The 27,480-nt window shown below is 37.6% G+C and overlaps 1 protein-coding gene across 2 annotated transcripts in view; it reads left to right on the forward strand.

The window, feature by feature from the left end:
- khdrbs3 (KH domain containing, RNA binding, signal transduction associated 3) overlaps positions 1–27,480 on the forward strand; it is a 161,567-nt gene that overhangs the window by 62,692 nt on the left and 71,395 nt on the right. For both annotated transcript variants that reach the window (XR_008607732.1, XM_055055874.1), the window contains exon 2: positions 19,778–19,896. Coding sequence is in view for 1 of the 2 variants with exons in the window: in XM_055055874.1 (XP_054911849.1) it covers positions 19,778–19,896 (119 nt within the window). In the remaining variant the exon portion in view is untranslated. The remainder of the gene's footprint in view (positions 1–19,777; positions 19,897–27,480) is intronic.

Consider the following 27,480-nt stretch of genomic DNA (forward strand, 5'->3'; position numbering starts at 1 on the left):
TTTCAAGTAATGTAATGGTAATGATAATGCAAGAACACATTCTCAAATGTCAATAAACTTTAAATTCTAATGAATATTTAACACTGAAGTTGGAAAACATTTCAAAACTGATGTTTTCAGTAAACTGAACTAATAAATTCAGTTCAGTTTAAGTGAACTCAGTCGAATGCAGTCCGGTTTAATTCAGTCCAGACTTTTAGTCAATCCAGTTCTTTTCAATAGAAATATGTTGAATTCAGTTTGGCTCATTTTGATAATTCAGTTCAGTTTACTTTAATTCTAGGCGATTAATTTTTATTCTGTTCAGTAATAAAGAAAACAACACACAGCCCTCTCCACAAGACTGTTATACAGCGTCTTCAGTCAGAGAGGTCCTAAGGGGCCACTGTAATAAAGACTGCTGCAGGAGATCATGCTGGCCACAGCCTGCAGCATCTGCAACAACTCTTTGAAGATGACATGAGTTACATTTAATTTGCCTCTGAAAATCATAAAGTATCTTTGAATATGAATTGAATGAAATTTTGTGAAGTTTAGTTTGAATTTTGACTCAATTTAGCAATTGAGTCACCAAACTGAAGACAACCACTTTGTCTGCTATTTTCAGTTTAATGAGTTTAATTAATATAACTCAGTTCAGTTCATCTTTATTCAGTTCAGTTGAATCATTTTATTTAGTTCCTGTCATTTCTCCCATTACATTGATGGTAATGTCATTCAATATTAAATATATTAAAAACGCAACTCAGTTCTATTTAAATCAATTTAGTTAATTTGTGTAGTAATAATTCATAGCAAACATTGACTTTATGAAACAAATAGTCCCAGATCATTTTCTACTTTGTACGATCCAGTCCCTGTCTTATGAGGTATGACTTTGACTTTATTTGATACTGGACAAAAGATTTGGTAGACCCTGAACAGGTGAATAGTGCGTCACATATAACATGTACGTGAATCAGTGAGGAGGAAAAAAATTCAGCTTTAAATGGAAAATCTTTCATTCCATAAACATGGACCTTTTGTATTTATTTAGCTCGACAGAAGCGCATGGAAATCCTTCAAAGTAATGCTATGGCATAATGATACTCACAGCACTTTAATTTCACAACTGTTGTACTTTTGTTAAATAAAAAGCCGGGGAAGAATGGGAATCTAATCCTCCATTTTTTGCAAATAAAACAACTTAGGGTCATATTAATGAAGCTACTTAACTTCTTACAGTGCATAATTAGCATGAATGTAATTCCACCCTTGAATTAATGATTCATGGGCTAATGTTTAGCATCTTAATTTGCTGCTACCGAGTCACCCTTCCCTCCTCCCCTCAACTCTCCCCCGTCTCTCCTCACCTCCATAGTTTCCTGCCCCAGTAATGGCCTGACACCTTGGCTCTTCCTGCTAAATTTAGCACCTGTGTGCCATTCTTAGTAGCCTTAATTTCCCAGAGCCGGGTGCACGGAGAAGTAGAAGTGAACAACGCTTTCTCTCTCTCTCTGTCTGCATGTGTGTGCGTGCGCGTGTGCACTCCCGGATATACGAGATCACCTGTGTATCGGTTTCAGGCCTGCTCAACAATATCACTAACTGTAATTCTATATGTTGTCATGGGATACGACGTAGGCACTGGAGGACTTTCCACTGCTGTCCAATCTGTGTCCAAGTCAATAATGATACATCTGTTGTTGTACCTTCTTATACTAATCTAGCTTCAGTTCAAAACTTTACCAATATGCCTGTTTTTTTATGTATTTATTTTGAGCCCAACTTTCTTCTAGACAAATGGCACATGACTAAAAATATCTCCCAGAAGTGAAGTTATTATTAGGAAATATTAGGGCCAAGAGAAATGGCCTCACTGGCTGCTTTAATATTTGATAACCCAGGAAATCAGTTAAATCTCCTTCTTGTAATTAAAGTCTTGACAGTCATGTAATGAAGGCTCCAGCAAAAAGAATTGTGGAATATACATATCACATAACTATTTAATTAATTCCTGGAGTCATTAGTGAGGTTTTATTTTTTTTGCATATACATTGCCTATGAATGCAATCATTCATAAAGGTCATGCCTGGTCATTTTAAAACTTAGAAAATACAATTTTCCAGATCATAAACTGTCAAACTTAAAGGGGAAGGAGAAAAAAATTAATTGCACAGACAGTGCCTTGCAATAGGATTCTCACTACTTAAGATTTTTCTTTTTTATGCGTCCATGTGGCTCACCTCTATAATCAGAAAATAGAAAGAAAATTGTGGCATATAGTCTGTCTTTATTGACTTAAACTTTGAAAACTCTGATGAAGAAATCTGAACAGCATGATGCTGCCACTACCTTAAACATATGTCTGTATTTCAGCTGATTGTTTCAGTCATGAATGAATCAAAGATTGAAGAATTACTCCTGGATCGAATTAAGTCTAGATGACCTTCCACAGGTCAGCAGAAAAGGAATATATTTCTGTAAGTTTGCACAGTAAAGTTGATGGGCAATTAAATAATTAAATGCTTAAAAAAAAAGAAAAAAAGTCAGGAGCCACAAAAAGGGTTTTAAATTCTTAATGGCCCTAAAAGTGTTCTTGCACTTTATACAAAGTTCACTCAAGAGCAAAGCAAAGTAAGTCCTAAACGAAATAAAAGAAGAGAAAATGAGCAAGTTTGGAAATCTTCCCACTCACAGGAGGCGTATCATCTGTGCAAGCAGCTCTTTCAAGGAATTATGGAACAAGCCTCCCTTCTTCTGAGCCCTCCGAGACTCATTAGGTTTTCCCTCATAACTGTAAAACTCGTCATGGTCTGCTCCCCGAGCGGCAGCAGGAAGAGGAATCTTTCCAGGCATCTGGCTGGGCTTCTGAATGTCTAACCTCAGCTTAATGGAGACATTTTCCTTTTGATCCATTGTCTTATTTAACTTTTCACATATGCTGCTTGTATCGCAGCAGCACATCCGCTGCAGTGCAGCAGGTCAGCGGTATATTCACACCCCATTACAGGAATAGATACTCCCATCAGCAGAGTATTAGCAACTCGCCACTAATGTTTGCAAGGTGAGGTGAGATCATACATTTACGTTCATAGCCGTGTTTGTAGCTGACGACTGGAATTAAGAGTTAAGTACGATGTGGGTTTATTTTTATGATGCTATATTTTAAGTAAAGGTACCTGAAGTTTAAGATAAAAAAAAATGGGAGAAAACAAGCACTTTTTATCTCTACCTATAAATGAATGAGTTTGAAAAAAAAAAAAACGATTTTCTCTGCTTCCTGCTGAGTCACTAAAAGGTTGATGACACTACTACATGCTGCTTGTCAGATTGTTCATATAACACTGAGGCTCATTGTTTTATTACTTCAAAACAAGGTGTTAATGCAAGCAGCTCACATATTTTTATTCAGATCTCTGGCAGTGTGCTAAGCTATCAGCACACATAACCAGTTCTGGTTTCTCCGGCAGAACTTATGACACATGTCCCCACTATGAACTGAAACCTTGGAATCATTACTTAACATGTGAAACAGCAGAATAACACTGAAAAAGGTTAATAAACTGGAAAAATACACCAACTTAAGTACTTCAGATTGTCCAGTTTGCTTTGTTTATGTTCACTAAATGCTATTATGATAAACAAAAACAAAAAAATCTAACAAAAAATAAAAAACTAATTTCAATCAGGGTTTATGTCCTAAAAAAGATTTTCAATAAAAATGTACCCCTGGCTAAAAATATTATGACTATTTCAAAAGTGTTAAATTAATTTTTTTCTTGGTTTTGTTAATTATATTATTTTCCCTTCTTGAAAAACCTTGTAATGATATTATTATAAATGATAACAGAAGTGTTTCGAGGCTCATCGTGAATAATCACTTTTAAATTTTGTAGAAATTCTGCCACCAGGAGGCGCACTGGGATGCGAAATCAACTTTAGTTTTTTTTTTGTTGATAATCTACATAAGTAATTTAGGATTCTGTCTTTATGTTTCTGTGCAAATTTCGAAATGTTTATGTAAATTAACTTATTTAAAAAAATACATTCTCACAGCATGATGCTGCCAACACCATGTTTAACCCTATAAATGTTCTGTGTAGTGTGATGTACTTTGTTAGTTCATCTTTGGGTCACTCAGTGTAGGTCATTGTTTTTCCTCTGAAGTTTCTACTGCAGTTAGCATACTGACCACCTTTAACAGCTCCACAAAATTCCCCTCTGAAGTAATTGTGTCAGCAAAAGCACTGCTGCTCCTTCAACTCGTAAGCATGCATAAAGGAATTAACAGAGCATAGTGAACCAGAAAAATCTAATGTGTGACAGTGCACTCAGTGTCTGCCTGCTAATCCCTGCTACAAAACTGTCAAATGATCTGCGGCTGTAAAACAACAGAGTGAGTCTGAGCCGATCCCTCACAGCTAGTTTCTGTAAAAAAAAAAACAACAACCAAAAAACCAAAAACCAACACTTTGCTGCTGGAGAACATCAAGTATCTAATTTCATTTGCAATATTGATCTGTTTTTCCCTTCAAAGGTTGACTGACCTCGTTGCAATCAAAGGACATGTGTTGCTAAATGCTAACACGCTCCCTTCACACCACATTGAAAAGTCCCAGCAAACATCACACATCATAAACTCTTACTTTCCCTTTTCATGCTTTCCCTAATGCTCCCTGACTTAGTGTGGAAATTAAATTCTCTGTTTGCCAGAACAAGAAAAAAAAAAGACAATTTGCGTGTGGCGTTTCCAACGCTTAGAAGTGGAACTTGCACACATTTCTATGATTTGCCTCCAATGTGAACCGACATACAGTGAGTAATTGAAAAGAAAAAAAGAAAACGTACAAAGCTGGTTTCGATGTTCTGTGTCGTAATAATTCGGTGTCTTTTGATAATGCGGACTGAGATGAGTTCCAGATAATGGTGTACATTAAAATGTGCAGTTTTCATTTTCCTCCGCAGATCCCTCCTCCCTGCTTCCTGTCCTCTTTCCAGCGTAACATTTCCATATGAGACTACATTAGAAGAAGGGATGGAGAAGGTTTTTTTTTTTATTGTGGGAAAAAAGTGTGTTTATTGCGTTCCCGTTCTTCGATTAGACTCTCAACAAAACAAAAAAACAAGTTTTGCTATGAAGCTTGTGTTGTGACAGGACATTTGATTCATGGTTAACAGGCAGATGTTTTTTGTTGAAATGATAGTTTTCTCATGGTTCATTCTGCCACCAAAATGTATTGCTTTATTTTTCAAAACAAAGAACTGACAGTGATTGATTTAGATCTGAATCTGAATGAGGAATTGGCTCTGAATAGGTTTCATAAGAACGGTAAACATCCTAAAAAATCACACAGGGTTTTATTAAAAAATCAAACAGCAGTGACCAACAAGTGCTTACCCTGCAATAAAACTATGCTATTAAAAGCAGGCACATAAATTTATTGGAGCAGTGAGTGTATACTGGTGTAGGCTACATAAATTTTGACAATCAAAAGTAAGATTTTAATTCATTCAATCTTATCGTCAGTAGAGAGTAGATAACGCTCTTTTCCCTTTCCATATAAAATAGATCAAGATTAGTTGGGGTTATACTAACAGCCAGAGGCCCTGTGAAAGCAACCCAATTCTCAAAAACGCCAGAGCGGCTTATTGTGTTATTTTCACAAACCTATAAAAATAACTCTTCCTCACATTTGTGAATGAAAAAGAGCGGTAGGAAGCTTCATAAAACACTTTAAATGAATGCCTTTTTTAAATTGAGAAAGTAGAATTTGGTCTTGGCTGTTTTTGAACTTTAAATAGTGGCAATTAAATAATAATTAAATAATCAGCGTTATTTAACGGCAATTATTTAACTGCCGTTAAATAATTATAACGTCAGACTTCAGGACCAACCAGTTGCGATAATGGAGAGAAAAATAAAATGATAAGAGTTTGACTGCTTGAAGCCTTTCAACGCCACTTCAAAAATCCTGAACAATTCCTCCAAAGTCTATCACCTGCATCAATAATAGACACGTAGTAAAAACCCCATAAACTGATGGCACAATAGATTTTTTATTTTTCTTTGCAAATAAATGTTGAATTTGCATTTCAAAATGTTTCTGACCAGTGTAACTTAGCAGTTGCACGACTTAATGTAAACGGTGTAGTGCAAAATGTCTTGGACGCTGCTTATGACTACATGCAATGATCGACTGTTGAGATATTTTTTGGAAATACTTTTTATCGCCACCGTTTTGTCTTAGTACAAATTTTAAGTCTGCTTTGCCTCTATGTGGAAAAACCTTGACTTTCTGTTGATGAAGAAAGTCAAAGGAAATGTTTTGGTTAAAACTCTCTTCATCTAACTGACTGACAACTCAGCAACAGGTTGAGGACTCGAGCATAAGTCACAGTGGACCCTTTGTATTTGCTGGAGTTGAAGACTACAGCCACCCGCAAATAGCGGAGCTCCGTTAAAAACTTGAGAGGCCTTGTAAAAATCATTGTACCTGTGTATTTTAACAGATCAAACATCAAATATACGATCAGTGGAAACCATCTTAGTGCTACCCAAGAAGCTTAACACCCACTGTGTTCCTTATCTCCTGCCAAGTGGAGCAAAAGAAAATGATTTGCACTCCTAGATTGGATGCTTTGCAAACACTAGCGAAGAGCGCATCAAGTAGCATTGACTTGGTACGTCAGTTTTTCAAACTACATATTCCTTTTTTCTCTCTGAAACAGGCTGCAAACAGGCTATTTTTTTTGCAAATAATTAGGAGTTTTGTTACACAGAAAAATCTGCTAATAGATGAATCCACTGGGCTTCCATCTTCCATTTCATCTCTGACTGATTTATAGATATTCAGATAGAACATCTACGCAGTTTAAAGTACATGACAGTTTGGATATATTACTATTGTTACGACCCGTCTAGGGGTCCAGGTCATAACACGAGTGATCCATCCTCCTCTGATCTCAAGCGGTCAACACAAACAAAATTGACATTTTATGACGTTATTTATTGTAAAAGGATGTATTTTTTGTTGATACCAAAATGTTACAGCCAAGGAGTAGATCCTTCAGAGTGAGCCCAATGCCGAAAACAACAAACAAAAGGAAACTATCTAAATATTAACGAACTTACCTAAAAAAAAATAAAGAAACCAAATAACAAAAACTTACCTCTCCTAACTACGAAAACAGGGGAAAACTAATGAAACATAACGGCAGCTCACTCCTACAAACTCCAGAACGTTACATGATTTTTACAGGCAAAACAAACAAAAAGAGTGCAGCCGGTTGAGATGAGCGGAGGACGGACGACAGGAAGTGCGCGTCTGCAGCTTTATATCCGTCACCTCCGGGAGGCCACCAATAGGACGTCCGTCGTCTTCCGTCAGCCAATCAGAAGCAGGCACCTGCACACTCAGATTTGCATAATTACGACGACGGTCGTAACACTATGGTATTATAATTTTGGAGTTGATTTAACATGGCTATGTCACATTTTGTCTTGATTCTGGTCTTTGACTAGGAGCTAAAAGAACTCTCTACTGGAGGTAAGACATTGACAGCTCACTCAGTCTCAATAGATCCCCTACTTTAAACAAATCTAAAATTCTAAGCGACAAACTACAATGGAAAATATAATTTTGTGATGTTTTAGACAGCACTTAAATGGATTTTCTTCTAAAACATGTTTCTCACAGGAAAAAGTGTACCTTGAAATCTTTTGTGCTCCAACCATGTCAGCTTATAACCTAATTTAGTATGGAAGCCTGGAAGGAGTGTGCTAGAAATTTGACAGAACCAAGCCAGTCCAAAAATCTTGACAACTAAATGAAGTGAATGTTTCATCACAGTTTTCCAGCCATGTTCTCAGCTGACGGCTCATCGTTGCTTTCATTTGAGGGATAGTTGCTGCATCTTTTCAGTTCTTCGAGCATCTTCAGCGAATAATCTGCAATTCACAAATATTCTTCCAGAAATAGAGTCCTGCTGCTTTTAGGGAAGTTCACAGCAGCTTCACCCTTTTTCTATCTATTGTGAGAAAACAGAATATTTTATAATGAGAGATAAACTGAATTATGTATGGCAGAATATTATTGACCTACATAGACCTCATTCCATATTCAGCATCTTTATACAACTTTGACTGTTTTAGAAATTTGCAGTGTGTTACATCCACTTTATATAGTTGTACAGTATGGCATTTGAGGATATTCACAAACACATTCAACATTTATTAAGGTACGATGGCACAGGAGTTGCTCATTTTTTCCTTCAAAATGCTCAACGAACACAAATGTTTCTTCAGAAGAGGAAAAGTTTGGTCTTATTTGACCATTTTTATATGCTTTCAGCTAAACTCCGGCCTTTTTAGTTTTAAAATAATAAACCGCACACTCCCGGAGGTAAACATAAATCCTGCTGTAGTTCAACTTTGTTTCTATTGAGGGCAACTGCTAATTGAACTGAGCAACGACTGCATGCGATGCATTCAGTTTCCGCCGCTCTCTGGTCCGACTCAACAGCCAGATTTATTTCACATCAAACTGTCTCATTTGCATTTCCTTTCTTGCTGCTCTTCAAAACATTGTTTTAGATTCACTTGACTAGGGAATTGAAACAAGATAACATGCAATTTTATTTTTGTTTTTATTTTTTTTCTTGTTGTATTCAGCTAACATTCATAATTTAAAATATTCCTGTTAAATTTTGAGGGTTTCTCTGTAGGCATTTTCAGAGGTTGCAAATTGTTCTACATTTTTCTTCTCTTTTCTCAGGCTTTCAGCCTGAATTGCGACGCACTGTAAAAGTATTACCACGGCTCCTGAGTCTTTTTCACATTTCATCACATTGCAGCCAAAAACGCTTTGCATTTCGCTGTGATTTATGTGGTAGACCAACACAAAAGCATAATTGTGAGGTAAAAGTAAAGTGGTACATGAATTTCAGATGCTTTATAAATAAAGCAGTCAAAGTGTGGCGTGCATTGGGATTCTCTCCTTTGTCTCCAGTCACACCTGCAGGGTGTTTGGGGTGTACGTCTCGACCCAATTGGCAGATCTAGAGATCAGAACTTTGGTTCTTTTAGTTCTTTCAGTTCTGGAAAAAAGCTCAACTCCAGTTAGTTTGGATTGAGACTGGTTTTTAAGCATCAATTTTCAAGTCCAGCACTTTCTCTAATAAGTCTGGACTTTGACTGGGCCGTCCTAAATATATTTTTTGCTAAAATCTTATTACTGGGGCTATTAATTCCATCGCAATTCAAATACATACGGCAAGTGGATGGGAGGCTGCTCCAAAAGCAGGAAGTGGACAATAATGCAGGGTTTTCCGGGTTGGGAAAACACTCTCAGTTGTTGTGGTGATAGATTCTTAAATCCGAGCCCTGAATCTACAGTTCCTCAACCATAATCAATTAATGACCATATTTCTGCCCGGACATAGCATGTTTGAAGCTAATCATGTTCTCTTCTAAACCTAACCCTACAAATGTCTCCACAACTTACATTCTGTTTACTAAGTATGGGACTGTGTGCACTTGACTTATTAGTTAAGGGGCCTTAAAACAAGCAGCGCTCATGTTGTTCCAAGACATAATTTACAGAGGGTTTAGTGAGTCACAATCCAAAAAGGTTAAAGGGGTTTGAACACTTTTCTGAGGACAATAAGATTAAGAAAATATATTTTTTAAAGTTCTCTGTAATATCTCTGGTATTGCTGCTGGGTAATGAAGCTGCTTCTGATATCACAGATAAGGAGGAGATGAATTCAGATAGTAAATCCTGCTGCATGTTGGGGACCCTGAGTCTAAGAGAATCCTTAATTAAACCGTCTCCCGTTGATAAATGCGCCCCAACGATAAGCAAATAACACCGGATAGAGGATTTCACACAGGGGGCATCTTTATAGTTTGAAAAGGTTTCCCTAAGATACTAAAAGTCCAACTTAAAATTCCAGCTCATGCACTTTGAAGAATCCAGCCACTCAGGGGGGTCTATAGGGAAACCTTACTGTTCTTATCCAACCGCTTGAATGAGGTGTTTCACTCTCAGTCTGAAAAGAACATTTTAAAAGTCCCTGAGATTTTTTTTTTTTGCTGGGGGAAAAAATCAAATCAGATCCTGGTTTGTGATTTTTGTTGCACTGTAGCCATTACCAATGTGTTTGATGGATGTGGACCATAAGATCCCCTTTCATAAGCAGAAGGACTCACACTGACAGTAGAGACTGAGAGCGACTGGGTGTATTTATGACGCTTCACAGGCCAGATACTGGAATGAAAAAGGCACCACTCAAGGGGCTCTCTGTCTTAATCCGCGGACATTATCTCTACACTGTAAGCAGGTCTTGGCTCGTTACCTCGCAGTGGAGCACCAAGCTGCCAGGGTTGAAGGCAGAGAGGCAGAAAGAGAGAAGGGGCTGCAGAGGGAGGGGAGAGAAGGAGGGCTTTGCCCGGCCGCTGAGAATGTAATCTCCAGATTAGGGGGTGAGACGAATTCCTGCTGCCAGGCTGACCTTGTCAAGGCAGTGGAAGAGCCAGAGTGAAATTGAGATTTCAGGACAGGGGCGAGTCAAGACGTTTTTCTCTTTTTTCTTTTTCTTTTTTTATTTTATTTATTTATTACTTTCTCTTCTTTTGTAGCCTTTTCCTTTCAAACCAGGAGTTACAGTAAATGCATGTGGTCACACTTGTAGGATGTGCGCGCGCGTGTGTGTGTGTGTGTGTGTGTGTGTGGTGGTGTGTGTGTGTGTGTGTTGTGTGTGTGGGTGTGTGTGTGTGTGTGTGTGTGTGAGGCAAACTGTGTCTGGCACTCATTGTGCCGTTTGGAAGCCTCATCACTCACTCCATCCATCGGTCTAAATGAACATTTCTCTTGGAGGAAACCGGCCAAATCATCATGTTTTCTTCTTTCAAAAAGAAAACATGCAACGCTTCCAAAAATGTTTTAAAGCCACAACAGATTTAGATCTAATCATTTAAATGCAGCTTCGTGACACTGAAACTGTTTTGTTGACCTTTTGAAGACAGACTATGCATGGGTCTCCCTGTATCAACACAAGAACTGAAAATCAAACTGTGTAGCGTAATTTGGTTTTATTCGAAACGGAAAAACAAACAAACAAAAAAAATTATCCTGAAAATAGATGCTGCTTATTATGGTTACAATAATTTTATGTATTCTTAGATATAAAAAAAGAGACAATTTTCCATGAACACAACCCACCTAATGCACTTTTTTGTTCAACCCACAATGGTGTCTCTTTACCACTGAGGTATCATTTAATGGGAAAACTCAGGCTTCCCAGTCATGCAATCTTTATTGGCAAGATTTTTTATCACGGCATTTAAAAGCATCTGGCAAGTAACAGTTTTGACATTTTGATTTTGAAATATAAAGCAAAGCAAAACGTGAGTGTGAGTAAATGCATTCATTGCATCAAATATAAATATATATTTTTTTATCACTCTGCTCTTTAAAGAATGACATTGGGGGCCTTTGAAGATAGTAGTAACTGTTTAATTAGGTGTTTACAGGGTTATGAGTATTGTCTGTGAAGACATGCTCACAGCGTGCTAATTGTTGTTTCCTTTGGAAACAACAGTTTCAGGCTCATTACCACCTCCTTTTATCCAGGTAAAAAAATGTGTAGTTGAGCATCAAGAATCTTTTAGTTAAGAGCACTTTCTGTATTTAGCCAAGTTTAACTCTCCCGCAGGCTTAGCGCAACTCTCAGGAGAAGCGCGGCAGATGTCACGGTCAGACAACTGTCGGTCCTGTCAGACCAAACACACAAAAAACAGAAAACTCAACCTCGCCCAGCCCACGGACAGGGTAAAACGCTCAAAGGGTCTCTTTGGTCCCTGTCTCTTAAGACCACAAGAGGGTTAATGAATAGGCGCTCTTACGTATGTTTTTGTAAAAGTTGCTGAATTTTTAAGACAAAAACTATCTTAAAACTTTCCAATTTCTAAAAGATTTTAATTAGTCGGCTAAAATCGTGACCTAAAACCTTTTTAAAAAGTCAACGCCATCGACCACCTTTGTTGCTGGGCCAATTCTTTGTCATTCTTGAACCGTCATTTTGCACAGGTTTTTTTTCCCTTTAAGACAAAAGCAAACCGATTAATAAATTTTTCCTTTGAAAGTTTTTTTTAAAATTTGTTAATTTCTTGTACTTTAACTCTACCAACACCGTAGTTGTGAAAAAAGGGGCTGCAAAAGCAAGTGAAAGAAATACTTTTATGTTTCTATCTTTTAATATTAATGCCTTGAAATCTCAGTAATTCACTTCAGTGACTTCAAATCCTCGTTTTGTTTACATCAACGTATATGCTCTGAGGTGGAGAGCACAAAATGAGAAAAACAACATGACTCTCCTCTTAGAGAATTCTGTTTATTTGATGTGCAGCACAAAAATACTCAGTCTTCAGCAGAATCTGGTACCTAGTATCCAGTTGGATTAAAACGGTGACAAAAGCCGGTCCTCCATTCCACCTCTTAAAACTAAATATTTCTCTATATGCAGAGAAAAACAGACCTCCCGGAAAGTAAGTGGTGCAAGTTATATTGTAGCAGCACTCATCAAATTCAAGCGAATATAGAAAACAAGTTTTTAGCACTTTCTGATTAGGAATCTGATCTGCCATCCCCTGGAGAACGTAACCTAAATGGATGTATAATGTTATATTATACAGCAGCGCAATAAGTGATGTCAGTGTCGCTGAATTGAACATTCGAATGTTTCTCTTTCAATTTGAAACCGAGCGCGTTCGGTCATTTTATACTGTCTTCTCCAGTTACTGCTATTGAGAGGTTTTTCAAAGATGTTAAAAAAAATAAATAAATTGGGAGTAGCATCATGCATTTGTAATATGGTTGAGGGAATACATGTAGGTTGTGCCAGCACCATGAAACGGAATCGTAAAACATGTCTGAAGCATGTTTTATGTACACAGACTTCACAAAGCCATTTAGTTCCACCAAATTGGATCTAAATGTCAGGTCATAAAAAGAAGCTCTGTTCAACCTCTGAAGGAAAACACTGTTTCCAGAGATGTCAATATCACCTAAGCCTTATGCACAGCTTTTACTCACAGAAGAAAATATTGTAATAGGTTAATCATTTAAAGTCTGTGTTGTGTTTATGCAGGGTTTTAAGTCATAAGTTGCACAAAAGACAATCAGGGTTACATCAAAACCCATGGCTGACAGATGAGCAGCTTAGTTTTTCTCAGATCTTACACTTAAATAACAAAGCAGTAGCAAATAAAAGAATGCAAATGTGTCACTCAAACATAGAACTTTTACCCTCCTTTATTGCAGGTTTTTCTATTAATTTCGGACAGCATATAATTTTTTTTTCCAATTTTGACCATTAAAACAGTTTTTTTTTTCCATATAACCTATTCAAGAATCTGTCCAGAATTTACATATGCTATGTATTGATTAAGCCAACTTTGTAGGAAATTTATTTAGCTTTTATGTTTCTTCACAGCTGATGTAAAGAGGCAACTAGCCTGGCTTCAGCACAGGGGTCTGAATCCTGCGGCTCCACATGCGGCTCTTTGTCAGCCAAATTATGAAGAGCCATTGTGGAACTGTCAGAAGTGCAGAAATAACACGTTTTTGAAAATATAGGTATAGCAAAAGCAGATTTTAACAAGTTTTTTTGGGGGGCCTTTTGCTAGAAATTAATCATGGATTAAAGTTCCACAACAAAATTAAAGAAGTATCAGTAATTATTATTTATATGTCTCATTATTACATCAGAAATTACAAAATGCTTTTTCAGTTTACATCTGCAAACTGTATTTTTTGAACATCTTAAACTTATTTTTTCACAAGGTTATGTAATGTTTGATTTTTGTTTATTTATTTTTTTTACAAGGTTTATGTATCTGGACAGAGGCCACAAAAAACTCTTTGGTTTATAAAGGTTGCAGATCCCTAGCCTAGCTTAACATTCCAAATAGATTCCTATTAGGTTAAACCTTATACATTAGCCAAATATTTTCAATGAGAAAAAAACTTTCTTAAAATTTGATCTGATCTTAAATCTAAAATTCAACTTTGTTTAAAATGCATAACTCCTAAATACTTTAGATGTATCTCAAGAATTGAAAGTTTACATCCTCTACTAAAACCTGTAATAATAATAATAATAATTTAAAAAAAGCAAATGAAGATAGACAGGAATATCCACAATGCAAAAAAACTAATAACTTTGGTGTATTTTTGCAAGCAGAAATCCTAAACACAAAGGAAAAAAGGGGGGGATACTTTATACTTAAATGTTGTGCTATTTTTCTTCATAAACTAACATATTGCTATTCATTCTTTTTTTCTTGTCCTGATGCAAGAAGAAAAAAAGATGTCTACATAGCATTTATGTGTAGCTCCCCCTCAGCACGGACTTGCTGGACTTAATGATCCTGTGGGCTCCGTCCCTGGCTCCACTCTGCAGCAGGCAGCCGAAGTCATGCATAATCCCAGGAAATCTCCTCAGCTTATGAATTTTAAATGGCAAGGCCTAATCACAGGGCAGCTTTAAAGTGATTCCATTTCTAATAGGAAGGCAGACAGCTGGGATGGCCTCCCGTTGTGGCCTGCCATCAAGCAGGAAGGTGGATTTTTAGAATATTCAGAAATAAGCGCTGTGTTTATTGCAATATTTCTTTCCAGCCATCATCACTTTTTAGATGAAAAAAATCTGACTTTTACTTTTATTTTTGCAGCTTAATTATCCCTGAATTAATTGCCAATTTAACAAAAGACAATACAGTTCCAGCCTTGACTTTCTAAGTTAGCGAAAAAATATTCCGTACCTTCAGGGGAATTTTGTTTTTTGTGCACAAAACTGAACGGAAATTAATGAAAAAACTGTTAAACTTTGAATATTTGCAAGTTCTGCTTCCGGACTGTGGGTTATGGTTCTAAAAGAGACGTGTGTGTTACCTGTTCCATCAGTAAGTCATGAGGAACCCAGCAGGTTGTGATGCTGCGGGCTCCAGCCTGTTTACTTTTATTCTTAGTGCCATTGTGGCTCAAGAACCAACATAGAGTCTTGGAAAGTCTGGAAATGTAGGGAATTGAATTGTATCATTTCCAACAATGAATAATTCCAAAAAAGAAACAAAAAAAGCCTTTGTTTTTCCCATATATTGCAGCTAAAATTCTGAATTTGCTAGGGTTTTTTTTTCATTAATTCCAGTTAATACCATTAACACTAAAGCTGAACTTTATGACAGATGGATGCAAACTGAATTTCATTGCTTTGTGACATGTGCAACGACAATAAAGTGAATTCTGTTTTATTCTAACTGAACCAAGAGAAATGCTGTCTTAGTCAAAAAATATTTTGTTTCCTTTTTGGCCTCTGTCCAGTCAGAGTTTTAACTCAGTCTGGTTCATATTTCAAACAAACCTACTCACACATAACCAAAGTGTGTTTTTTTATATTTACATGTTATTGCACTACACAACATTCTTAAAGGCTACTTTGAGTTTGTTTTGAAGAAGTGTTCTTTAAAAATTTTAGGTCAGCGAGCTAACAACCAATTAGAAACGGAGTCTGTATCGTAAAGGAAACCCGTTGTGAAATAAATAAATGCCTCAACAGTTCATACACTCATAAATCTCAAATCTAGTTTCGCATGAAATGGTTGTTTACACTGAAGAAGCCATTTAAGGGCTGTATGATTATTGCTGAGTGACTGATCAATAACAGGGTTGTGCATCTGGGATCTGTGGTAGGTACAACATGTGTCCCAGGACGCTTACAGGGATCCATACAATAATGTTGCATGAGGTGATACTGAAGGTGATCTTTCACAAACGGGGCTTGCTTCATATTTCCACTCAATTTCAATAACACCTAGCTCAGAAGTAATAAATCAATGGGGGCCAGTGGGCATTATTAAAACATGCCGGGCAGCAGATGTGCTTAGCAGTCTGTCAGTAACTTAGTGCTAAGCAGAAAAATATTGTCTACATCATGAACAATGAAGTAAAACTAAAGATTATTTTATCTATTTAAAAAAGTCACATGCCGCAGTAAGGATGAGCAGTCTCAGAATTATTGTAGAGTTAATCATGAGAACTGAATCTGTTGGATTAGGTGAAAATTTCAAAACAATATTCAGAAAATACCTTAAGGCAAATGATAATAGTACCACATTAAAGCATCCAGTCATCCATCTTAGTTCCTGGTGAGGATAGTTTTACAATTTCTTATGAAAAAACTTTGACCTGTTCATGGCAGAATTGCTTTCATCCAACCATATTTGTTGGTTTTTGAGCAGCACTTGCCTCTTAAAACTGTTGCAGCAGCTCAAACTTTTCTTTGACATGGTCACTCCACAACCTTTGCATTGAACCAATCAGAGAGAAACTTTCTGGTGTGCTTTGGATTATTGTCCTGCTGCCTAATCCAAGGGTGATTGACCTTGAAGTCACCAACCGATGGTCGGACATTCTTCTTCGAGATTTTCTTGTTGTCACTTAGTATTGTTTACTGAAAAGATGGGACACACACTTTCTGAAAACTTCCTCTTTCGTCTCGTCAGTCCACAGAGCACTTTCCTAAAAGTCTCAGATTATTAGGATTTTTAATTTTGCCCAAGATGTGACGTGCCTTTTGCCTTGCTCAGGAACAAAAGGCACGAAGCAAAAGGTTAGCCTTTTGTAGCAAAAGGTATCCCTTTTACAATGGAAGAAATAAATCCTGGAGGCATGGAGGCCAGATCGCCCAGGTTCTTTCTCAATGTTGAATGATGAACATCGAAGAACTTTAGAAACCTGTAAGGGGAAAGTCCTCTTTATCTGCATTTTCTATGGATTTGAAGGTGTATGAATACTCTTGCATGTGTCTGATCTCATTTGATTTTTATAGCCTCATGCCTGTTTTATGCTAATTAAATTAGCTTTATTTTCTGCTGGCATAATGAATTCAGACTTTTTGAGTCAACATATTTTAGGAGCTACTCTCCCCATCAGATTAAAAAAAGTGTCTATACGCTTCATTCTCAGCATTATAAAAGCTGAGTGGCTGTAGAGTGAAACCCTCCTGTCTCTCCAGGAAATAACCAGGATACTACATTGTCTTTGTGTTTCCATTTGCATTTGAGCAACAGACGGATATTGGCATTAAAAGCTTCCTCGCTCTCCTGGATTCATTTCATTCTCCCCATTTCTTGCCGTTGCTTTGGAACGGAGGAATTGCAACGAGAAGCAGGACCATTACACAAAACAAAATGGTCAAGAAATAACATATTTTTCAGAGATCCGAGCCAATGCAATCAAGGTTGCTTCTGTTATTTTCTTTTCTTTTTTTTTTGCCCCTGAAACAGACAGATGTTGCCGTAGCGGAGGAGTCTGTAGGAACCCGTAGGAGAAAGAAAAGAAACAGCAGGCGCATTGTGCTTGTGTCAGGGATGTACGTCTAATCGTCTTTGTTTGAGAACATGGTAATGACTGTAAGGTGGAGGTGGCTGCCACTTTGGATCGTCACACTTTCTGCCTCCTAAACTGCCAAGCAACAATCCTCCAAAGATCAGACTGATTCTGTGCACCGTCGGAATGTTTTCAGGAACTTTAAGGATGAAGAATGTGCTGCGAGCCAGACGAGACGAGAAGCTGAAGCGTAATCTCAGCCACAATCTCAGCACATCAGAGCCCTGACTGTTTTTGAGGACAACGCCCGGTGGAGGGAAACTAACTCCATCTTGGCATGTTGCTAGGCGATGCATTAATATTAATGCTGTCTTTTTCCAGAACGTGTTCTTGTCTCTGCCCCCCCTTGGGAGAAACTGAGGCTTAAAGATATCTCCATCTCACTGATACTTCTTTTATCCTGCTTAAAACTCATATCAAAGGTTTTAATTACATTCTGCTAATGTAGCGCTGCCGAGCTTTGTTGAGGGAGTCGCAATTGCCCTCTGAGTTTCCGGTTGGCTCTGTCGATAAGCTCAACTTTGTTTAATTGAAAAATGTGGACTATTTTCTCGTGTTGTTTGAACCTGCGTGCAGGTTGAGCCTAATCTACTCAACTTCATATCTGATTCTGAGGCAGGCTTCAAACACCTGAATGACGGGAGGAAGAAACAGTGCAATGGCTCTTTTTTTCTTTCTTTCTTTCTTTTTCTTTCTTTCTTTCTTTCTTTCTTTCTTTCTTTCTTTCTTTTTTCTTTCTTTCTTTCTTTCTTTTTCTTTCTTTCTTTCTTTCTTCACCTTTTTGAAAATCATTTTACCCAGAGGAAGTAAATCTGTGCTGTTGTCTGCCCTCTGCCTCACCCTTTCCCTCTGCCGGGCTTTTAGCCCAGAGTCTTTGTCTGGGACCTCGATGCTCCTCCCTGCTGCCCTCTCTGCAAAACCATTTTCCTGCCACTGAAACACAGATGTTATCCATCTGATTAAACGTTCAAGGTTACGTCTCCCAATACATCAAAGTCCCACCTCTGCTGAAAGAAGCAGCGTGACAGCCAGTAGTTTTGGTAGCCTGGAGGTGGAAGTGCCGGTGTCCTCCCATTCATTCTGTTTTTTCACTGACACTTTATGTGTGCTTTGAATTAAAATTTGTCTTCATGCAATGTTTTTGCTTGTGTACCTTCTCTTATGCAACCAGATTTGCCAATGACAATATAGTAGAAGCAGTTCCAAAATACTCAGATCACTTTATCATTCTACAACCACAACCTTCAATGACTTCGCTGGAATTTTGAACACTAATTAGCACATAAGTGGAATGAATATGAGTATTTGCTTACGAAGGCTTTTACAAAAAATATCAACCAATTCACCTCAGAATTGGTTGATAAGTAGAATAAGTAGAATCCACATCCAACTGTTCTGGGAAGGTGAATAAAAAGTCTAATGAAGACCAGGGATCACAGCAGGTCAGCAAGAGTATGGCACAATGCCAAACCATGGCTGTCCATCTAAACTGGCCAATCAGTGAGAGCATTATTCAGATAAGTCGCCAAGATGCTGAAGGTATATCTGGAAAAAGTGTTGGAAAAACTGCTGGAAGGGCATCTAACCTCTGGGGAAGGAGAAATCTATTTTCAACTCCTGTCTGTAGTTTGCATTGAAGGTTTTGTTTTTGGGTAGCCAAAAACAAAACCTTCAGTAGTACCGTGGGATTCATTTTGTTTCTCAGGTACAGAGAAGCTGGTCACAGTTAACAGGATGATGGATGGAGCTAAATATAGAGAAGACCTACCAGAAGTTGCTCAATAGCTCAGAGTTCTAGTTTGCATGTTTTCCTTGTCTTCCAAATAAAAGCCAGTAAATTCAATAAAAGACTTTGAAGACTGAGACCATAGAGTACACTAGCATCTCAATAACTGACAGAGGATTACCAGGTAACCTGTCTTGCAAGATAATGCGCAAACACCTAAACTTCTAAACAAAGGAGCTTGTGATCTTATTATTAGAACTGATGAAGTTTTTAATTTCTTTTGCCAGATTGAACGTTAAACAGCTGTTCAATCCGTGGACCTCTTACGGATGCTAAGTTTCTTGTGCTGGTCAGTTTCTTTGGAGACTGCAGGTCACTGTGGGTGATCTGCAGTCTGTAGGTGATCATGTCTTTAATCAGATGGCTAAAGGGGCAACATTAAGATTATAGAAAAGATACACCTCTAAAGTGTTCAATTTAGTAGTGGACGAGTTCAAAACGGTCATTAGAGGGTGTAAGTTTCAGTGTCAGAAGTTGCATTTTCGTTGATTACGTGAAGTGGAAATTAAAGTCTCGACTTTCGAGTGATGATTGTCCTTTTATTTTTTCTTACTTCCAGAGATCGAAAAAATCCAGAGAGATGAGGGGAAGGAGGAGGAGAAGTTCATCGACGTTGTCATCAACAAGAACATGAAACTGGGCCAGAAAGTTTTAATACCAGTCAAGCAGTTTCCTAAGGTAAGTGACATAGCAGCGCCACCAGAGACGACTCCGACAAAGTGTACAGATGGAGAATTTCGGATTGTGTTATATTTAGATAATGAAGCCAGCTCGAGCAGGCCTGCTTTTGATTCCACCTTCTTTCCAACAGCCACTTGACACTTTCTGACGGTATTTTATTTCATTAGATGCAGCACGTCTGCAACATTGTCGGCTGACAGAACTGGGGTACAACTGAGTTAAGATGTTACTTCCTGTCTTGGAGAACTACAGACATTTTTTAAACACTCACATCATGTAGATACAAAACATAGCTCTAATGCTCTGACCTTGGACAAAGGTTTTTTGGCCATTTTCAAGATAGTTGGCCTGCAGCCTTAAATAAAGAACAAAACTCAAAAGCGTTTTCTCGCTGTATCTGTAAAGTAGATTGTTTCCTAAAACTGAAACATATTTTTGTAGTTAAAATGAAATAGTAAAAGCTTGTTAGCAAAAAAAAAAAAAAACCTCCAAAACAATTTGTCATTAGTAGCGGGTTGAAAATGTTCCGTTTCTAATAATGCTCGCAAAGTGAGAGCATTTTGAGGGACAACAGTGATTTTACAGACAGCACTTAAACCTCACTTGCCATGAAGAGCTTTCACAAGCACTGGAGTTCTTTGGGCCCACAAGCTCTTTGCATGACAGGGATTTCCCACTGGGAGCACGATTGGGAAGGCTGGTGTAAAAGTGAGAGGGCTGCTCTTAGACAGGGGACATCACTCAAGTTTTCACCTCAGTTCTCCAGGGGCTCAGACGGCAGTAACCTGCAGTATGTCAGTGAAGGGGAACGTGGAGGGAAACGGCGCATATGGACAAAACTCTGAACCTGTATCACTAGCTCTAGGCTAGGTTTCCAAAGTAGATAGCCTCTCCTCATTATAACTGAACCAGGATACAGAGCATAGCTGTACCACTCTCAGTTTAGCTTATTAGTTTGCAAAAGTTAGTAATACTGCAGTTGCAATAAAGAAATGGGATCACATCTACCACCATCCCATCAATGGGTATCTGCCAGGCATATCAGTGACGTAGAGAGATTACATCGCCTGAAGTAAATTACTGCCGTATTTTTTTTGTCTGCATGGACACATTTTGACCACAAGCTCCACCAGGCTGCCACAAATATATATAAAAAAAGTCAAATTATTGAGTGGCATGAAAGCCGCAAGTCTTAACGTTCCATGTATGTCACACATCTGCTGCATTGTTTTTATTGCATGAAAGTGACTCAAATGTCACATCAGTGACCCTATAAACAATTTACTGAACCTTTTGCAGACTATTGCGCCACAGAGTCAAGATGGCGTATTTATATCCCAGTAATACCTTTTGATGCATATTGTACACATACTAAGAGTCAATTATGCCTCATTTCACTGCTTTGCTTCCTAAATACCAATATTTGCATGTTTGGTCCTGTCTTCAAATTGACAAACATTACAGAATTTTCTAACTAGAATAAATTCAGACATGATGGTACTCAGAGTGACTCCAGAAAGCAGCTTCCCGACCTACTTTCTTCTTGAGAACATTAAACATTCCAGAACATCCGTCATATGTCTACACACATACACATGCACACTCATGTAGTACTCATTCTTTGCGACACAATACCCTCTGTTTTCTTTGCTTTGATTCTGTAATTTTATTTTCCTTTCATTAATGTATCACACCATATATTTTCCACTTTGATATTAAATAAAAGCAAAAAAAAAAAACATTTCAGAACAAGGGACTATTCTACACCCTTCATCTCAATATATGTGCTCTATTCAAAATAAAGATGTACTACAGAATTATTGCATTTGATGGGACTTTACAAGATGTTTGTCATTTCTTCACATTTACACCACCATAAGATGCATACAGGGTGAGAGACAAAAGTGTTTCAACAGAGGCTTTAGTCTGATTTGTTGTTTTTTTTTCTTTTCTTTATCAGACTATCTATCCATCTATCTGTTTTCCATTCCCAGTTGAGCCCATTTAGGATTGGGAGATTTGCTTTATCATCATATATGACTAAATTCAGGCACCACCAGATCATTTTATGGCAGACTTTGCTGTGACTTAAATACAAGAAGGTTTGTAGTTCAGTTTATTGAAATAATGACGCTCTCCAACCAAGCACCTTAAGTGGGTAATTTGTTTTGATACATCTAAAAAAAAATTACTGGATTCCAGTCAGGAATCCAGGGATTCCTGACTGGATTTAACATTGTTGTTTGAGCTGTGATAGCAACCCTGTGCTGTGTTCTGCACACTCTGGTCGTAAACAAGTCCCAAAATAGATTTTCAAAAGGAATTCAGAGAGTACAAACCAGCCCGGTGTAAAAGCTGTCTGTTGACGACGAACTTTAAATCCATTTATACATCAGAGGACGTCATTGCTGAAGAAGGCTTGGCAGTGTGTAACAGGAAATATTGATTTCTTTTTAATATGTATTTTTGTGTCCCAATGTAATGTTGATTTCTCATTAAAATGTGCCAAGACTGCCATTCAAAGCTAGCAAAAATATATATGCTATGCTGAATTATGTTGCTGAAATTGATAAAGGGTAGAAAGATTTGGGGAACTAAACTGTTGATGTTTTTTTTCCTGTTGATCCCAACACTGTTATTTGGTCCTCAACTGTTGGGTTGAGGATCCTCTTGAAACAGAATAACTCCAAAAATATAATTTCAAAGTCAACAGTTTAGTTGTTTCTTGGTGTTGATGGCCCTTTAGTCACTCGTATTCAACACGTCATGGAGCTCAAATTAATTGTCCGAACTAATCCTGATGAGCAATGACTGTTGCGCGACACGCAGTGTTATCTGAGGCTGATCTGGGTCTCCTAGGTTCACTGCTAACCCGATTTGCTTTGACAGCTTTGATAAGTAGGGCCACTAATACGCTGTTTAGAGCTTCAACAAGCCACCGAAGGAAGACAAATTCAATTTGTTCCTTCTGACAGGTAGCTGCGGCAAGAGGGATAGGTCTGACTTGAATAGGTTTTTCTCCTGAGCTGCGAGCATCACCTCTTGGCTTCTGGCATTGAAGTGGCACTGGCATTTTCCAAACAACCATTTAGAAGAAGTTAAATCCATCCTCTAGAAACATGGCTGTTTATCAAAAACGAAGCAGGCAAGGACACCAGGCGGCTCGTGCTCGGCTGCCAACTGTGTGATAAAATAGAGAGTTGAATTTTTGGGGGGATGAATTTACAGACTTTTAAAGACATAGAATTTTTATTTATTTATTGTATTTTACTCTAGAGTGTGTATTAAATTCTTTAAACCATTAAAAACACCATCTCCAGAAACCATTTACATTCAGTACAGTAGAACGTGACTAAAAGTTTGATTTATTTAACTAATTACACTCAAAAAGTGAAGCTCAAATATTATAGCTGATACTTTTGCATATTTTGGTAGTTTCAGTCTATAGCTAACCCAAAAGTTTTTAAAACAAATCTGAATATTGCACAAGAGCAAATAAATAAATTAATAAATACACTTTTCCATACAAAAATATCTAGTGAAAAGTAGGTCTTTGCAATGTACAGCCTATCAAAACTCACCATAGTCATCATAGTAGGTCTTGCCAAGTCCTGCTGGAAAATGAAAACAGCACCTTGATTTTGACAATAGAGGGAAGAATGCTCTGACTACAATAACATGACCAACATCTAACATGGTCCCCAAATCATCACTGACTCTGGAAACTTCATACTGGACCTCAAGCTGTGTATACTGTCCCTGCCCGATATTTATCCAAGTTCTGTGAGCTTGGCTTTCAAATAAAATGATAAATTTACTGTTATCTAGATTTTGCACCACTGAGCAGCAGTGCTCTCTTTTTGTCTGCTTAGCCCAAGTCAGGAGCTTTTGATGTTTCTGCCTCTGCCTCAAAACTGTGAGATGCTCTTTGTCTCACAATCTCATGACAGCTGTGTGTGATCTCATTGATTGAGCACCTATATGTAAAACACGCTTTTATTTCAATATTTGCTTCGACACAACCCTAGAAAAATAGCTTCTTTACTAATAACCTTTTGGGTCATACTCTCTTTGCACTGTGATCGAAGCAGCCTCCATCTCTGATCCTGCCATAACATACTATTTAATCAATTACAAAAAGAAAAAAAAAAAAGAACGAAAGATTGAGAGAGTCTACCAAAGTATTTATTTGTGTAGCACATTTCAGCAACAGGGCAGCTCAAAGTCTTTTACACCATAAAAACACCGGTCATCAGCTACAATGACAACAAACATTACATTTTGTCAAATGCTACCATGAAAATGATCAAGCAAATACACATTAAATATATTGATCAATGTTTCACTTCGGCATCTCTAAACAGATGGGCTCTTAAGGTTTTTTTTTTAAATCTGAAAGTCAGGGTTTCATCTGTTTGATATTTTTTTAGGCAGACCTGTGAGGACACTGTAGCTGTAATATCCAGTACGACTGAAGATAAATACGTGGATGAGTTTCTCTAGATCTTGCTGAGACATTAAGCCTGCAAATGTCCTTCGGGTGACAGAAGGCTGACTTTGTAACTGTCTTTATATGGCTCTGAATGTTCAGTTGTGAGTCTATCACTACACCCAGATTGTAATACCTCTGAGTCTGAAACCACTTTCCTAAACCAGAAAAGTTGGATTGCTTCCTCTAGTTTGGGGTCAAGTCAGTGAAATTGATGTTTGGAATAAATAGTTCTTTTAACGAGTCTACATACGCATTCTAACCACCTCTGCAATGCAATTCCAATTTTGACTATTGTTGTTGAAGAACTAAGACCATTTGGCTTTTTTTTAAGTCTGGTTGCGTTGTCGGATCGTATCTACTTTCCCTGGATCTCTCTCCTGAAGAGCAGCATTAACACTGGAAGAACAACATGCTATTAGTGAGGCACACAGAGTCCCACTGGTTTATTTCCAGTGCAGTTTGTGGGTTTCTCTCCTCTTGGAGAGATGATTTATCCCTCTGCCGTCACTCTGGTCCTACTTTCCTCAGCACAATTACTCCTTGCGAGGGCACCTTCCTGGAGAGACGCAGAAATGTATTCAGCAATTGATGAGAAAATGTCAAATATGCTCCTTTTCTTTCCCTGGGAGCCCCACCCCTATTCAAGTTAAATGTGAGTCATCATGCAGCTCTTTTACTTTTGCTGATGTTTTTATATATATATATATATATATATATATATATATATATGTGTGTGTGTGTGTGTATGTATATTTTTTTCCCCTGTATATCACTTGCATCCGTGTTGTTTTTCACAACAGAGCAGCAGGAAACAACTTGTGATTAAACACATCCGCTTATATTTTGGTGATTATAGAAAGCTCAATCCTCTAACATGAAAAAAAAAATAAAAAATCCCGGGCAGGTTTTAGTGAATCACATAATCCCTCATGATAGCAAAAACCTAACGCATCAATCACGGCAGATTTTGATCGCTGATAAAAAAGGCAGGGATTACAGTCCTTTGTGGAAAAAAGGCTGACGTGTTCAGAGGATTGTCTGTAGAACAAGGTGTATGCTGATGCTGACTTACTGGATGATGTGTTCAAATGTTCAGATTAAAAATGCCCTCTGACATTTTCTGCCATTAATCAAACAAATACAGCGCAAATCTGCATGATCTCTTTTTAAATATCCAGAAACTGAAAGAAGCTCTTGGCAAACATCATTTATCCATGTCACTAAATTATCAGTGAAACTAACGCAGTATTAGTAGGGAGCTGTTGCCATGGGAGATGTAACGTTCAGAAGGCACCTGATGGATAGAATTAGACGTGAATTAAAGATTCAGCCATTTCTCATGTCACTCAGTCTCCATAAACTATATTTTATGAGACTCTTTAACCATCACACTGTCTTGTAGCAGTGTCCTCGTCTAAACTCTGTCCTCTATGCCTTTGGGCTTTTGTAAGCGAGTAACTAGATCTCGTTTCAGGGCTTAAGACTCCAACATACTTCATCCAAAGTGCCGAAATCGACTCTCGTTAACGCAGACACACAACGAACGCACAATGACCCAAATGACTACAACGGGAGACACGAGGATTTCTCAAACATTCAGAAAAGAATCAAAGCAACACCTCAGGTATGTTTTTGATGAGGGAATAAGATCATAAAATTATGTCAAAAGAGAACACATTTTATGAAAACCACAATAAACATTTATTTTGGCTATGTTTCACTGTATACAATAGAGGAAAAACGTTGCTCAACAACAACTTTACATCACAACCATGTTTCAATATGCAGTACACAACAGAGATGCTGATTGGAGTTTCAGTTCCAGATGCAAAAACGAAAACGTTTGGGCTCGACTTGAACGTCTGTGTTAAAAAAACTTGACACTTGACTTAGACTCGTTCCCTGAGACTCCATTTTTAATCAACTCATTGTAAAGTAAATCAGTTTATAAGTAGCAGACAGCAGCTTAGACAGGTGACGAGCTGAGCCGTGTTAATTTATCAGCTCATGACGTTTCAAGACAGAGAACCGTTAATAACGCATAACAATCTGTTCATGTCGAACGTAAATGTACAAGACAGTTTTCTAATCATCTGACTCAGAGTTAGGAGTAAAAATAAAACACCTTAAACTGAAGGAGGCCAGTGTGAATGTGTCCGTAAACAGATGCTATCAAAGGAAAAGCACAGACAAGACCGATTTTAATTTGAATTTTTTTTATATACCTAATGCAGTAAATATGCTTTATCAGTTCTTAAACTGATTTAAAGCAGCTAGTAGCAGTTTTTGCCTCTTCAATCAAATATTAAAAGGTTAAAAGATAACTGCTGAAGAACGTTAAAATATTAAAGAACAAATGTTAAATATTCATGTGTGAAATTAGGCCTAAGGACAAACAGAACAAGGTTTTGGTTCCTACAGCGATGCGCTGCTATAGGTAGTCTGGATTAGAAAACGCTTCTTGTCTTGAGCTTGAAAATGGAGAAAAAAAAAAAAACCTTTTGAACATTTCTGTGCAAAAATATTTCAAATTGTTCCAATGTCAGTCCACCATAATAATTTACAATCCATAATCTGTCATAATCGGGGCAACAACTGTTACCTTTGCCGTCAGCAACAAAAACGTTGTGTTGCTTGTGGCCATCAAACATGGCGCTGTGTGGCCCAAACCAACATGAAGAACTGACTCAGAACAACAGTTTTACATTTTCTTTCATTTGAGATTTTAATATGATTGCACATGTATATCCTCTTAAAAATAAAATGGTGCAACACAAGAGGCCTGTCACAATGAGAAATTCTGTTGGATGGTAACTTGTTCCAGAAGTTATTGTGATAATCGAGAATTGATCATGTGACTTTGAGACCATTTTTGATTAATATAACTGTAAAAATGCAAGAACACATTCTCAAAGATCAATAAACTTTAAATGCTAATGAACATTTAACACTGGAACTGGAAGACATTTTAAATATCCCAAAAAAAAAAAACAACAACAAAGAAATAAAATGAATTATGAATTCTTTGTGACCAAAATTATCCTTCAAAAAAGAGCTATTGAGACCAAAGTATGAAAATAGGGGAAAAC

Source organism: Poeciliopsis prolifica, unplaced genomic scaffold (assembly GCF_027474105.1).
Source record: "Poeciliopsis prolifica strain line A6 unplaced genomic scaffold, Auburn_PproV2 SCAFFOLD043, whole genome shotgun sequence".
Lineage (NCBI taxonomy): Eukaryota > Metazoa > Chordata > Actinopteri > Cyprinodontiformes > Poeciliidae > Poeciliopsis > Poeciliopsis prolifica.